The 16773-nt window shown below is 44.4% G+C and overlaps 1 protein-coding gene across 1 annotated transcript in view; it reads right to left on the reverse strand.

Moving 5' to 3' along the window:
- txnrd3 (thioredoxin reductase 3) overlaps window positions 1-16773 on the reverse strand; it is an 82293-nt gene that overhangs the window by 6472 nt on the left and 59048 nt on the right. Inside the window, exons 12-14 of the mRNA XM_070895655.1 lie at window positions 7534-7690; window positions 6838-6945; window positions 1422-1517 (exon numbers count right to left, since the gene is read on the reverse strand). Of these exons, the coding sequence (XP_070751756.1) occupies window positions 1422-1517; window positions 6838-6945; window positions 7534-7690 (361 nt within the window). The remainder of the gene's footprint in view (window positions 1-1421; window positions 1518-6837; window positions 6946-7533; window positions 7691-16773) is intronic.

Genomic DNA, 16773 nt, shown 5'->3' on the forward strand with positions numbered 1-16773 from the left:
CTTTCCTCAAAAGTCAACCCCTCATCCCTGGAATCAACTTAGTGAACCTTCTCTGAACTCCTCCAAAGCAGGTATATCCCTTCATAAATATGGAAACCAAAACTGCATGTAGTTTTCCAGGTGTGGCCTCACCAATACCTTATATAGCTGTAGCAAGACTTCCTTGCTTTTATGCTCCATCCCCTTTGAAATAAAGGCCAAGATACCATTGGCCTTCCTGATCACTTGCTGTACCTGCATACTATCCTTTTGTGTTCCATGCACAAGTACCCCCAGGTCCCACTGTACTGCAGCACTTTGCAATCTTTCGCCATTTAAATAACTGATTTTTTTTTTGCCAAAGTGCATGACCTCACACTTTCCAACATCTGCCAAATTTTTGCCCACTCACTTAGCCTGTCTACATCCTTTTATAGATTTTGTGTCTCCTCCTCACACATTGCTTTTCCTCCCATCTTTGTATTGTCAGCAAACTTGGCTACGTTACATTCAGTCCCTCCTTCCAAGTCGTTAGAGATTGTAAACAGTTGGGGTCCCAGCACTGATCCCTGCGGCACCCCACGAGTTACTGGTTGCCAACCAGAGAATGAACCATTTATCCCATTCTCTGTTCTTGGTTAATGTAGGAATGTGATGAAATACTCTGTTTGGCTGGATGAGTGCAGCTTCAACAGCACTCTGGAAGCTCGGCACCATCCAGGACAAAGCAGCCCGCTTGATTGGCACGCCATCCACCACCTTAAACATTCACTCCCTCCACCACCGGCGCATTGTGGCTGTAGTGTGTACCATCTCCAAGACGCACTGCAGCAACGCGCCAAGGCTTCGTCGGCAGCACCTCCCAAACCCACGACCTCTACCATCTAGAAGGTCATGGGCAGCAGGCGCATGGGAACACCACTACCTGCAAGTTCTCCTCCAAAGTACACATCATCCTGAATTATTCCTTCATCATAACTGGGTCAAAATCCTGGAACTTCCTCCCTAACAGCACTATGGGAGTACCTCCACCACATGGACTGCAGCTGTTCAAGGTGGTGGCCCACCACCACCTTCTCAAGAGCAATCAATGCTGGCCTTGCCTGTGACACCCACATCCAAAACAGTCTCATCTCAGTCAAAATACCTGTTTAGCAAGATACTGGGGGGGTGGACGGGACTGCTAGCCATGGAACAATAACCTAGCAGGTGCTAGCTTCTTCAGGAGAGGGACTTGGAAGCAGAAATTTTGCACAAGTCCATCTCCTGCAACATTCCTGCTAACTCCTGTTCTGAATCACAAACAGTTGAAGAATCTACTTGTGCAATTTGAGCAGTGATGAAGGAGCAACTGAACTTCAAGTGTCCAAAGTAAATACTGCACATTAACATTCCTACAAATCTTAGGAGACAATACTTAGCTACCAAACAAAAAAACTTACTTGATCCAGCTTCGCACAAATCACTTTGCCATAGCAGCCGTTCTTATCCCTCCCGGGCACTGTCCATTCCAATGGCCAGAAAAGGCTGTGATAAACCTGAAACGCACAAGATGGACAATTTATAATAGAACAAAGAAAAACACCCAACTGAGAGCAAACATTCTGCAAATGGTTTTACTGTTTAAAAAATTGCAGCTGCAAAGTTAAGCATTCTGTCGGTATCTTAAAACAAATATGGGTAGCTTCGCTCCTACAAAAGTTCAGCAACATGCATAATAAATTGGGTCAATTTTTCACTGGTCAATGATGGCTTTCCTTGGTTTGGTTGCACACAGCATTGTTCACAAAGTTAGAGGATACAGCAAGAAAGTTGAAAGATATGGCAAAAAAAAGTGTCAAAAATTAGGAAAATGTTATCTTTTGTATGGACACACAAAGGTGAGACAGACACCATGTGCAGGACTTGTCTGGACATACTGTAAAGCCACCAACATCCAGACAGTTTTGCTGTTCCACAGTAACATTATCTACAGACAGAATTAGCTTCCCTGCGATGCTGACGACACCAACCATACCCCTTGCCACTTCCATTGGTGGCCTGCATCCTACCAGAATGTTTGTCAGACATCAAATCCTATCGCACAATAGCTTCCTCCAGCTCAGCACTGACAAAAACAAAGGGGATGCCTTTGGCCCTCACCATAAACTCTGTTCACTTGCTACAGGCTCCAACTTTTCTGCTTTGTCCCCTCCACCAAGAACAAGGAGCTCATCTGCTTCCTTTATCAGCAAAATACATTCAGCTGCTTAGGCCTCATTCCCAGCCATGATCCCAAGTCTTTTAGTTTCTTTTATCTCTACTCATCCCTCTCCAAGCTCACCTTGGCCAGGAGTGGCTGTCTCAACCCCATTCCTACTATCAGTCCAATTCCCTTTTTGGCCTCCAAGTAGCTAACAATGTAAATATCTCCCTCTCCTTGGGTGCTGTCCAACTCCCTTTCATAGCCATTGTACTCTCATTTCCAAACTACTACTCCATCTCCAGTCTCCCTTTCCTCTCCAAAGTCCTTGGATATATTGCCACCTCCCATAGCAGTGTCCAGCTTTCTTGTAATTCTATGTTGAATCTCTAATCAGGTTTCCGTTCCTGTTGCAGCAATGAAATTGCCCTAATCAAAGGCAAGGAACATCATCTTCTGCAACTCCGACTGTGGTATACTATTCCCTCCTCGTCTTCGCTGCAACCTTTGACACAATCAAACCCTCATCCTAAACCACCACTTGACCACTGTCCAGCTCAGTGGGACTGCCCTCATTTGCCTTCACTCTTACCTATCCAGTCATAGCCAATGTATCTCAAGAAATGCATAACCTCTCACTATCATTACTCCTGGTCTTCCCCAAGCATCTATTCTTGCTCAGCTTCCCCGCTTCATTTACACACTGCACCTACCTTGGCGACATTATCCAAAGATAGGTCCACTTCCATATGTACACCGTCGACACCCAGCTCCATCTCTCCACCCCTCTACTGTCTCTGTACCGTTAGACTACTTGTCTGACATCCAATCTTGGAAAAGTTGCAATTTCCTCATTAAAAATTAGTTGTCCAAAGCCATCACCTTCATCCCTGCCACAAACTCAATCACGTTCTCCAGCCACTATGTTTGACGCAACCAGAATATTCAATGCCTTGGTCTTCTAGTTGATGGAGCTAAGTTTTAAATTCCACATCCTCTCCAATATAAAGATCCCAATAACTTCACCCATCTTTCCTTCCCCACCTCAGCCCTGGGCCATGTAAAATCTTCAGTGTGTATTGCTCATTTGCTTTTGGTTACTAAAAGCGATCACCTTTGAGAGGCCTTTGGTAAAAACAAAAGTACTTCAAACTCTAACTTCCCTTATGAAATGAATCCAAATAAGGTCATTAAACTGTCTGCCCTCCTGCTGAAAACTATTGGCAGGAGAAAATATGCAATCCAAATCCTCGAGTCTCAGATTCTTCACCCACCTAATATCCCCCTTCACCTCAGTGTTCTGCATACAAGTTATGGAAGGCTTGGTACCATATGTCTTTACATGTAGGAAGTGAGCTGGCACAGTAAAACAGCTACAACCATTGCCATAATAGCAACATGTTTCAGCCATACCAGGGTAGAGAAGCTGAAAAAATATATTTACCTACTCAGCAGCACCCACTTCCCCCACCCCACTCCTGAAGCTGCTCTTGCACAGCTGCAAATTAAGCAGTAAAATGGTCAAAAGTTCAGATCCTAAATCTGATTCCCTCAGCTAGAGGCAGTGCATGGCTCAGAGAAAGCCTTCCGCAGGGCGCCGGGGAGATTAATTGAGCAAGTATGCAGTACTAAAGGGTAGAGAGAGAGAGAGAGAGAGAGAGAGAGAGAGAGAGAGAGAGAGAGATGTCATTAAAGGTATTCTGTATCTCTATGGATGCCAGGTGGAATGCGAAGAGTAAATCCCGCACTGTTTACTTCCCTTTCCCACAATAACCCTGGTGTGTGGTGACTGTCAGCCCACTTGGAAGGGAAAGGATCCATTTACATTTTAATTCCTTCACGCAAGAAACTGGAGCAAATAAAGTTCGTAACAGAAGTCATACTGCGGTCAACAGAACATATGCAAGTTAGCACCGTATTGAAGGTCAAAATACTGTTCTTTTACTGTTTCTCTCTTCCTCCTCCCCCTCTCCTGTACAACAAAGCATCTTTTCCATGCCAGTCTAGACCACAAGAGTCAATTTAACCATTGGGAGCATCACTACTGAACAGTATTTTGGTAACTGAACACTACCTTGCTTTCACTCTGCATTCACATATTGCCTTTTCAATAGGAGTCATTGGACAATCAGAAGGAACCTTTCCCTAATCCAGAAACAGATTAATTGAATGGGCACCATGTATTCGACTCCTCCATACAAGCCTCCAAAACCTAAGTTCTGTAAAATTGAATCAGCAACATAACAGACACCGATCTCAGCCTGTATAGGAAGCACAGGCCAGAGGAAAGAAATCCATTCCTACTGGTTCTTGCACACCCGCTTAGAGCACACTATGGGCCCAAGTTTCCACATGATTTGCGCCTGATTTTTAGGAGCAACTGGTGAAGAACGGACTATCTTAGAAATCGCAATTCTCCACATTTTTTTCTAGTCAGGTAGAACAGTTCCACTTTGGAACAGAATTTTCTCTTCAAAAGGGGGCGTGTCCAGCCACTGACACCTGATTTCAAAGTTTCGACAGTGAAAACGTACTCCAAACTAACTTAGAATGGAGCAAGTGAAGATTTTTGTAGAACTGAAAAAACCTGTTCTATACATTAAAAAAAATCAGGCGCAGGTTACAAATTAGGCGTTCAGAACGAGGTGGGGGGGGGGGGGGAGGAAGGGAAGTCATTAAATTCTACAATAAATCCTTATTTATACTTCTACAAATATTATACAAATAAATCCAACCTGAATAAACATTTATAAGCAAAGAAAAGATTAAATAAACCATCTTCCTACCTGTGTGAAAGTGCTTCAGCCAGGGAGAATGCTGCAGCAAGCCTCACAAAAAGAGGCAGCCGTTCCCGAACGCGGGAGGGGACTGACCGACCAAACGCGGGGGGGGGGGGGGGGAAGAGGAAGGAAGCCGTTCCAGAGGGAGGGAGAGAGGGGACCGAACGCCGGGGGGGGGGGGGGGGAGCCGTTCGACGGCGGGCAAGCGACCGAACGCGGGGGGGGGGGGGGGGGGGGGGGGGGAGCCGTTCCGGGCGGGCCCGACCGAACGCACACACGCAGCTGGGGGGTTCCAGATGGCGGGAAGGAGACAGAAGGCTGCAGGAAGCCTCAGAAATTGAGGAGCCATTTTCCGACGGCAAAAGGGGGAGGTCGTCGGGAAACGGCTGCCTCAACTTTGAGGCTTCCTGCAGCCTTCTCAGTGCTGATGTGAATGTGCTTTTATTAAAAAATGTTCAAAAACTAAACAGCTACAAAGAACTACAAAAATGGCCGAGTGTCAATGTTTCCTTCACACTGCGCGTGCGCGAACGCTCCAACGCGCACCGTTGCCGGCAGGAAAAAAACTAATTTAAATAGTACCCGCCCCCTCCCACTTACAAAATCGGCGCGAGTGTAGGCTCCGCCCCCCTGGGCGCCACGCCAAACAGACAAGGAGCTGCAGAACGCTCCAGAATCGCGAGTTTTTTTTCCGGCGCCGTTTTAGGAGGGGCGCCCGTTTTTTATCGTGTGGAAACTTGGGCCCCAAGTCACAGCAATGGTCTGGGACCAAATGCCAAATCGTGTGTGGGGGCATTGCTCTAGAAGCTTTGTGTACAAAAAGCACATAGCAAAATATATATTATAATATATCCACTGGTCTCATTCACACCATTGGTCTATTGGAAATCTTTTGGTCTGTTGAACTTCCAAGCACCATTTCCAGGATTTGATCAACTGAAGGCAAATTTAGGATGAACAGGTTATATCCATAGTCTCAATTAGAATGCAAGCTTGGGGAATGGAGAGGTCCAAGATACCCAGGTCCTTCAGAGTTACCTTGCTTCAGTATTCCCAGCAGCAACTGACATTTACTGCAAGCAATGTTCCCATCAAGCTGCGCGGCTGTGCAGTAGTCTGGAGGTCCTACTCAGGCCGCTCACCGGCTTTAAAGTAAATAACCTCGCCTGCGTGAAAAATTGAATGGGCTGCACAGCCAGTTAAAGGGCCCGGTCACCAAAAAAAAAAATTACAGGGAACATTTACCAAAATAGATGCTCTGTTCTTTATATTCACTGTCTTGTGTCCAATACTTTGCACTAAAAACCCGAATGAAGGTGATTATTCCTTCACCAGTAACCGACTGCTTTTACAAGCAGTTGAGATGTCAGCCGTGGTGCAGGGAGCAACAGTTGGAAGTAGGCCAATCTGCATGGTTTTGAAGAACATGGAAATGAAGATTAAACATACTGTTGAGCAATGTTCTCGAAGCAGAGCGGTCACCCAGCTCACGCACAGCCGGCTCTTCAAATGGTTAAAAAAAAAGTGTATTGTAAATGGGCCACCCACCCAAAAAATTAAAAGGGAATATTGCTGCATGTTCAAGTGTCAATGATCACACCAGCAAGGAGGTTAAACAATAGACAATGGCATCCAAACCATCGACCCCAGGTCTATCAATGGCATCCAAACCATCGACCCCAGGTCTATCAATGGCATCCAAACCATCGACCCCAGGTCAGTTAAAGAATAGTTTTTTTATACATGACTTCTAATTATAATGCACTCTTCAATAGCAAATGTCTTTAGGGAAGCAAGAGATCCATTCAGCTTGCCACACAAAAGGGAGTTCGAGACAAAATAAATATACACACAAGATCTCCATTTAACTGAAACACAAAAGAATCAGGACCCAACCTCTATATGTTCCTCTCCATAAAGTGCTATGGCATTTTCCTCAGACAATCCGCAACATCCATATTCCAAAGGGGTAAAGACTGTTGTGCACACATTGACATAATCACACTGAAAAATAAATTAATAGAATTGATGCAGTACTTGCCACTATTCAATTTTAATGTTACTGTGTTGAAGGCCAATATTGCAAGTTACATTCCTACTGGCTTATATCTTGGTACCAAGGGAAATACATCAAATCAAAAAGGTTTCATTATGTAAAACAAAAAAAAGTGGCCACACCAGAGCTCTTGTTTTGAAAAAAAAACTACAAGATATGACTTAAAAATACTTTTGACAATTCTCATCCTTGCCCCATAGGCACTGGCTCATGAGCTACAGCTCCACAGGATGTCTGGAGCCTCATCCATAGCCAGTGTGTGTGAGCCCAGATAGCAGCATGTTAACTGATGGAGCCTGATCCACTCCACCCAAGGCCCAAACATCAACAGCGCCCCCCCACCCACCCACCCAGCAGGAGTCACCAGATAACAAGTCAGGAGCAAGAGCGGTGACTGATCGTTCCTTTTCAGAGCTCCGATCAGACGGAGCCCAGGATATTCCAGTTTATTCGGCTGTATCATTGGGGCAGCCACACAAAGCATGTAGATTGCGCAGCGACAGTGCAGCCACTGTACACACAAAACAATATCTTACCTTCAGAGTAGCACCTGCATAGAGTCTGCGTGCTAGCAACCGCCCAGCATGAATAGCAACAGGGGTGAGCTCCAGCTTGCCATCAATGACATCACCTATACCGTAGATGTATGGCACGTTGGTCCGCTCTTCACTATCCACCTTGATTTTCCCATTTCTAAGAATGCATTGAAAGTAAACTTAGAAAGCAAAATGTTTCGTTTTAATAAGTTAGTCCAACTTAAGATATTCAATAACCAGCAGCCTTGCAAAGTAATATTTAGACCCCGACCCAAAATAAATCTTAGTTTTCTAACCAATTTCAAGACTATCAAAGGCCTATTAGATATTAATAGCTTCGTCCATTTAAAGACAACACAACAGCAGATAGTAAGGATTTAAAACCAATGAAAACACTGACTGATCATTTCATCCAGAATTGAGGGACAAGGATCTTACACAAAAACATTACCCACAATATATTGCAAAATGCTATGGCAGCTGATTTTCGGGAAGCTTAAAGAATGTCACATATGCTCCCAACACCTTTGGCAAAGGTCTAGGACCATACTTTCAAGGAATGCTTGTACGACAGGGGCAGAACACACAGGGCAAGACAGATTCCACTTGAAATACTATTTTTTATTCCACCAAAAGAAAGCATCCCAAAAGATTCAGTGTGCACTCTCAACATATAGACTAACGGGGAAAAAATTCAGTGTTGCCCATGGGGGCGGCAACAGTCAGAGGCACGAGACTTCGTGTCAGGCACTGAAGTTGCGACCCTCTCCAGAAATTCAGGTTATCCACTGCTATTATATAGAGTGCAGTTCTTGGCCTTCAGTGCACATCAGCTTAATCATCGCGAAGATGGGCTTCACAGACGCAGTCATCAATATGAATGGAGGTGGGAATGGATATTCAGATTTGCTAAAAATTGAGCATATCCATTTACACAGCACACTTTGGAAAAGGGACAAGCAGTTTTGAAGTGACACTTCCAAAACAAATTCACGGGACATGGGCGTTGCTGGCAAGATTGGCATTTATTGCCCATCCCCAATTGCCCTCGAGAAGGTGGTGGTGAGCCAGAAGGAAGGGGAGTGCTAAATCAGGCGCTCCACTTCCTTCCCGAGGTGCTAACGGGGCAGACGCCTCAGCAACGCTGCACACTAGGCCAAGCAGCGCTGTCACTTCAGAGGGGCCCTTCCCTCACTTAAAAAGGGCCTAAGCTGCCGTCTCTGCCCAAGAAAAAAAAAAAGGGTCCTACCAGGACCACCAGGGAGTGTCAGGCTGAGAGATCGTGGCCAGGACCCCGCGAAGATACCAGATCAGAAGCAGGAAAACAAAGGCAAGTTTTTTTTGACTCTGCCACCTCGCCTTTAATCAATCACCACCCCGCGTGGCTAGCTGCCCGAGCTGCACCTGCCGGTGTTTTCACTGCACGCGATGACGTCATAATCTCCGGACACAAAGCAGTAACCCCACTGCTAAACTCACGTGAGTCGTTAACAGCGGTGCGACTGGCCACAAACTCATTTGCACCACGTTAGCCGGGGGCACTAATGGGAGGCACAAGTTAGTTGCATTTCTAGCCCGAAGTGTTTTGCAGCAAAAATGGTAAGCAATTCAAATGGTCTTTCATGCCAGTATCGGCACTTCACTAAAATATCTTTGCGCTAAACCTTCCAATTGCATAAATTTAAAGTAAAGTAATTTGTAGGAGGTTTAAGAGGGGATTGGAGGGGAAATTTCTTCACCCAGAGGGTGGCGAGGGTCTGAAAGGGTGGTAAGGCAGAAACCCTCACCACATTTTGAAAGTACTTGGATGTGCACTTGAAGTGCTGTAACCTGCAGGGCTATGGACCAAGAGCTGGAAAGTGGGATTAGGTTGGACAGCCTCTTGTTGGCCGGTATGGACACGACGGGCCAAAATGGCCTCCTTCCATGCTGTAAATTTCTATGATTCTAGCTTGTGTTTTTATTCCCCACCTATAAGCAGCACTGTTAAATATGCCTTTATCAGCAGGTTTTATACCAAGAAGAATCACCATAGGCAGACCACAAAACAACATCGCCCCACACAAACCACATCACTCCCAACAGGTACAACTACCTAGAATACCAAGGGTTTAAGATTTCTTATCTCCAGGCACACATACAAATTACTACTATTACAGCACCTTTAACATAAAATGTTTCAAGGTGTTTTACAGAAGGGTTATCAACAAAATGTGACACCTAGCCACACAAGGAGATTAGAGCAGATGTTAATCAAAGAGGTAGGTTTTAAGGAGTGTCTTGGAGGAAAGAGGTAGCGAGGCGGAGATGTCGAAATGAGGCAGATATTCAAAAAGGTGAAATTACTCAGAAGTCAAAAGTATCTTCAAAGGTCAGTCTCATAATATGTGCATGTACACAAGTGTTCTTTCTCCCTCCCTCCCCCACCCCATCCAAAAAGGGTCCCTTGAAACTAAAGAAAAGTTCAGTAACAGCACATTTGCAATTTCACACAAAATTATCAATTTCTGAAGTCTCAATTCACCACCCTGCAGCACGTACTTTTCTTCAGTGAATAAACATCTACCTCAACAACCCAGGGTCACCTCTGTACAAAAGCTGTGCCTTTCTAGGGGGAAGTTGAAACCAGACACCATTGCTTTATTACTACTTTGTAAAAACTATTCAAATGTTGTGCTCATCTTATCCCGATAAGCTCCAAATCCAATCGTGGCAGTGTTTGGCCACTGGGCCAAAATGTGACGAGCTAGTTCAGTGTGCTTTTACCATCATACAAAAGTCAAGCAAAAAAAGCAGTGAATGGGCTCAGCATCAACATCCTCTGCAGGTTTCACACGAGGTGAAATTGTAGCATTGAAGACATGCACAGTTCAATCCACACAGACAATAGGAGAGAAGAGAAATGTCACATAATCTTGTCCAGTCCTCTAATAACTAGAGTCAAAGAAGTTTGATTGTAAATGTCCAGGAATAGCTGGTTGACAGGAAATTGTGTCTTACAAACTGTTTTATTATTTGATGACAGGCAGCAAGGAAAGAATTAGCTTACTGTCTGGAATACTGAAGTTGCACATCAATTCATATGGATGCTACATTTGGCAACTGGTTAGACTACCAGATAAAATGAAACATGTCAAATATGGATTTGGTGCAAAACAATATATTATCGCAGCATTGTCACTGGGGTTAGTGTTCTAGCAGCGAGAGATTCAGAAAAACAAACATTTAATGTTAGGTGCTATTCTCAATTCAATCAGTAACAGATCGATAACCACGATCATTGTATTAAATTGGAATGTAATACAATGTGGTATAACCCATGTTTGCGTGCACTGATGCAAAGTTGCACTTCCGGGCATTTTCCCTCATGGGTAAGAATTTACAAGAGTCCCATGTAAACTTCATAAGCACCCTGGAAGATCAGTATCATAACTAGGATTTCAGCAGTGATTAATCAGCTGGAATCAGCAGTAACATATACACCTGACAAGCTGGAAGCAATTGGCAGCAGGTGTCAGGTAGAATTTCAAGCAACTTCTGGAGTGCCACCAGAGGGGAGGCAGTGATCTCCCAAGTGCAAGTTTCACAAACAATGAACTACAGCTTCACAGTAAGGCTTTCTAATACAAGTTGGACTGCAGCCAAGTTTAAAATTGCCAACTCATTGCCTCACCCCACCTTTGCCAGAAGAGCATGGAATTTATCTAGTCACAAGGAGTTTTCAGGGTCAACACAATGTTTACTTTTGGCACCAGTCACTCCTGTTTACATTGCCAAAGTATATTTCAAAGCCCCTATTAATTAGAAGACTTCTGCAATATACCATGCAATTGCAGTACAACAGATATCCCAGTGGGGGTGGGAAGAAAACACTAGAAATCCAGTTGTGAAAACTTGGCAACTGCCATAAAGCTTTACTGAAATCCTAGGACAACATTGCAAATCAGAATAGAATGGTTACAGCACAGAAGGAGTTCATTTGGCCATTCGAGCCCATGACAGCTCTCAGCTAGTCCCACTCCCCCACCCTTTCCCCGTAGCCCTGCAATTTTTTTTCCTTTCAGGTACTTATCCAATTCCCTTTTGAAAGCCACGATAGAGTCTGCCTCTACCACCCTCAGGCAGTGCATTCCAGATCCTAATCACTCGCTGCGTAAAACAGTTTTTCCTTCATGTCGCCTTTGGTTCTTTTACCAATCACCTTAAATCTGTGTCCTCTGGTTCTCAACCCTTTTGTCAATGGGAATAGTCTCTCCAACTACTGTGTCAAGACCACTCATGATTTTGAACACTTATCAAATCTCTCAACATGCTCTGCCCTAAACAACCCAGCTTTTCCATGTAACTGAAGTCCCTCACCCCTGGAATCATTCTTGTAAATCTTTTCTGCACCCTCTCCAAGGCCTTTAGATTCTTCCTAAAGTGCAGTGCCCAGAATTGGACACTACTCCAGTTGAGGCCAGTGTTTCATAAAGGTTCATCACAATGTCCTTGTTTTGTGCTCTATGCCTCTACTGATGGAAGCCCAGGATCCCGCAAGCCTTTTTTTAAAAACTGCTTTCTCAACCTGCCCTGTCACCTTCTACAATTTGTGCACATATACCAAGTCTCTGTCTAAATGCATCTGGTTCACTAGATGCAGGAGTTAGCATTCGTATTTCCAACACTCAATTACAGCTGTGGCAGAGAAGCCACATGTGGGATGGGGTGACGGAAACCACAATTAATAGCAGTGCCCCCATCTAGGAGGGAGAGTTTCCAGCTCCAATTGCTATCCTTGCTGGAACACAGGAAATGGCAGAATCAACTCGCCTATAACCTCTCCCTTCCTCCTCAAACATCCTGAAAATCACAGAGGCCAACAATGCCAAACTGTCATTTGGGCTAAGTACTGGAAGACTGCTAGAGCCCATTAACTTTACTTCAACATGAATTAATGGTACAACAGACTTTGCACTTCAAAAAAAACAATCAGCTTGGTTCAGTTTAAGCATTCAAGCCCCACTCCAGAACTGGAGTACAATCTAGGCTAACACTTCCAACAATGTAGCCCTCAGTACTGCATGCAAGGGCACTCATTTGGATGACATTAAAACAGAAATGAGATAAGTGACCAATTACTTTTCTTTTAATAAAGTGATGTTGATTGAGCAATTAGTCTGTCTGCTCACACAAGGCATTGTTCTAAAGCCATTGATTATTTTATAAAGATGTTCTGTATTATTGTAAGCCTTTATGTACAAGTTTTTCTCCATTGATTTGATATCACACTCTCCCCAATTATGAAACTAACATTTATTGTGTAAATGTATTAAAGCGGTATTGCTGGTTCTATCATTTGGAGCTAAAGTAGATAGAGTTTATATTCACAAATGCATGAAATTTAGAATCTTCAGTCCCTTTACTTTGAAACCAAAGCAATTTTTTTTTTTTTTTTTTTTAAGGGGATGGGGAGGAAAGATTTCTACTTGAACATAGAACTTTAACCTTCCAACATCCAAATGCCCACACAAAGTACTCGAGAAATTGTCAAGACTCCTGCTTCTCTTTAAATTGTATGTTTTTTTGATCAGCTTTTATTAGTTTAATTCCAAAAATGTGCACAGTTTTCAAAGTCACTACATAACTTGTTACACTGTGCTTATAGGAGAGCAAGCTCGTTACATAGAAACATAGAAATTTACAGCGCGGAAGGAGGCCATTTCAGCCCATCGTGTCCGCGCTGGCCGACAAAGATCCACAAGGCCCTCTGTCAGCAGCCCTGGAGGTTACATATAAACCTATAAACAATGAACAATGGTGGAAAGGTAGAGCATCCAGCCCAACCAGTCCGCCCCACACAACTGTGACACCCCCAACACAAAAACATTCTACATTCCACCCCATGTGATCCCTTGGGAGGGGAAAAAAAACCAGACAAAAACCCAGGCCAATTGGAGAAAAAGAAATCTGGGAAAATTCCTCTCCAACCCATCCAGGCGTTCAAAACTAGTCCAGGAGATCACCCTGGTCATATTCGATTCCCTGCAGTACTTAACAGTATCTGCTCCAGCCACCTGACTAGTAGATGGATATCCTCCTGCAGTCCATGACTTTCCTCTTCATTATCAACCACACAGCCAATTTTAGTGTCATCTGCAAACTTCTTAATCATACTCCCTATATTAAAATCTAAAATCATTGATATACATCACATCACAAAAAGCAAAGGACCCAGTACTGAGCCCTGCAGATCCCACTGGAAATATCCTTCCAGTCACAAAAACATCAACCATTGCCCGTTGCTTCCTACCTCCAAGCCAATTTTGGATCCAACTAGCTACTTTGCCCTGGATCCCATGGGCTTTAACCTCAGTGACCAGTCTACCACATGGAACCTTATCAAAAGCTTTGCTAAAGTCCATGTACACTACAGCCTACGTACTACCCTCATCGGCCCTCTTGATTGACTAACCTGATTACCTCAAAAAATTCAAACACAATCTTCCTTTAACAAATCCATGCGGACTGTCCCTAATCAATCCTTGCCTTTCCAAATGTAGATTTATCTTGCCTTTCAGGATTTATTCCAATAATTTTACCACCACTGAGGATAGGCTGATGGCTGAGTAATTACTTAGCCTATCCCTTTCTCCGTTCTTAAACAAGGGTACCAAATTAGCAGTCCTCCAGTCCTTCAGCACCATGCCCAAATCCAAAGAGGACTGGAAAATGGTGGTCAAGGACTCTATTTCCTCTTTTACTTCGCTCAACAGCATGGGATGCATTTTATCCAGGCCTGGGGACTTATCTACTTTCAAAATTGCTAAACCCCGTAATACCTACTCACTATTTCATCCAGAATGTCACACTCCTCCTCGCTAACAGAATCTGCATTGCCCCTTTCCTTTGTGAAATTAGACACAAATTATTCATTAAGAATCACACCAACATCTTCTGCCACCACACAAAGATTACCCTCATTGTCTCTAATAGGCCCTACCCTTAAGCTCTTAATATATTTATAGACCATCTTTGGGTTTTCGTTAATTTTACTAGCCAAAAATTTTTCATGTTCTTAGCATTTCTAATATCCATTTTACCTCAACCTTCTATAGTATTTAGCAGTCAGTATATGACATAAGCCTCCCTTTTTTTCCCCCCGTTATCCCCCCCTGCAAGTCCCTAGATATCCAGGGTGCTCTAGCATTGTTATTCCCACCCTAACCCCATCAGTCGAGCTTTTATTCTTCGTCTCTCCCACTGTGTAACTGAGCCACTTGTGTTGCTTGGAATTGGCTCTGGCTGCACGCCCCAATGACCCAATGTAGCTCCCTGCCTTGCGGATGCACGATAGTGACTGCAGCCGCCGCTCAAGCTCCAAAACTCGGAGCTCGAATAGTTGAAGCTGGAAACACCTCCTGCACACATGGTTGTCTAGGCCGCGCGAAGTGTCCAGGTCTTTCCACATGTCGCAGGATGTGCACTCCATAGGAGTGAGCAGCCGCGAGAGCGAGAGAACAAACAGCAAACTGCCCAGACGACAGCTGCGAGATCCTCATCAACCTTCTGGTCTCCTGGCCCTCCGGGAACTCCTGGCCAGTTAAGCACGTGCTGGGAACCAGCCTGGGTATTTTGGCTAGGAGATCAGGAGTCCAACCAATGCTGGGGTGTCCCACATTGGGTCATTTGTCCTATGTAACGCTTTCACAGCAAACAGAAGCAGCAAATCCCTAATGGCTTAGTCGTATTCCAAGTTGACCCATTCTTGCTTTCTGGGTCTATGGGTAGATGTCTCTGATTGGTCCCCTTGGAAGATAAGCCACACCCTGAAGTTCCTCTGGAATGTGTAACTAGAACCTCCCAGCCCAAGTTCTGAGTGAATTTCCAATTTGTAATTCAATCCATTTTGAATTCAGAAGCCAGGAGATAGAGCTCCCCAAAAGCCACCAAGTTACAGCCGAAGTCCATTACCCCAGCACAAGTGCATCCCTCCCCCAGCTGAAGACCTTTACGCCAGCATATGTGCTGCCTCCCACAACCAAAGTCCATTACCCCAATGCAAATGCATCCCTCCACCAGCTGAAGACCCTTACCCCAGCAATCACTCAACTAGCTGAAGACCCTTACCCAAGCGCAAGACCTTTCTCTTTTCTTTTCCTTCCCCCCCGCTCCCAGATAGGGCAGTGCACACAGATTGTTAACATGTTTATTGGGTATGAATTGAATAGTGACAGTGTCGTGACTTCTGAATTTCATCCACCCCAATGAAGTCCCTTGTAACATGCACCAAGCTTACACGCATCTGGGTGCAAGAAGAACGTGATCCGTCTCGAGAGTTCCCTCTTTCCCCTCCGCCCAACTGTGTCTCTTTCTCTGCCCTGCCCCCACCCCACCCCCCCAGACTTAATACAAATAGTTACTCCAATTCTGTAATGTAACAGTCAGGACCTCAGTTTAATGTCTCAGCTGAAGGACAGCATTTCCAACAGTGGCATTACCTCAGCACCACAATGGTGTCAGCATGGTGCCATTTAAAAAAAAAAGGCAATAGACAAGTAGCTTCATTTTGCCTGAATTCTCAATTATATTTTCCAATTCTAAAAGTAGAGCATTAAAAAAGTTAACAGTGCTAAGTGTCTAAATGGAAAAGGCAACAACTGAAGGAGCCTGCCCCCTCACTCCACATTGAAAAAAAATAATAGGGTTTGTCAACCATATGGTGCCTCCAAACTCAGTTCAGTGAGGGGTGGGGAAGGAGGAAGTAAAAACCAAATCTTGCAAAAACAGATTTTGATTCAAATCTAAGCTTTTCCTCAGCTACAGACTGGGAAGTACATGTAAACAGCAGGCCAAAGAATACAGATCAAGAGAGACACTGCATAAACAGTATTGACCTCCATTGCATGGAATACCTGAAGTGTATAACTGAAGCTTTGAAGGTGTTTCGGGCCAGTGATTATCCATGACAATTTTGTGCCATCCACAGAAGCAAATTTATATTTGAGAATTTGAAGCAAGCAGCTATGGAGGTATTTCTGCCTACCCCCCCACCTCCCTCTGAAATTTAGCTCTTTCCTCATCCAAGTTCCTGTATAGTCCAATATTTCTACATCCATTTTCTCTCCTCCAGAAAGGCCCAGTGCCTTACTAGAGTACGGTTGCAATAGCACCAGGCAGTACCTCACTTCTGTGGCCATTATTCACACGAGAACCTGGACAGCAAACTCCTTGCAGCTCATCAGCAAGATTGCAAAAGTG

Source organism: Pristiophorus japonicus, chromosome 12 (genome assembly GCF_044704955.1).
Source record: "Pristiophorus japonicus isolate sPriJap1 chromosome 12, sPriJap1.hap1, whole genome shotgun sequence".
NCBI lineage: Eukaryota > Metazoa > Chordata > Chondrichthyes > Pristiophoridae > Pristiophorus > Pristiophorus japonicus.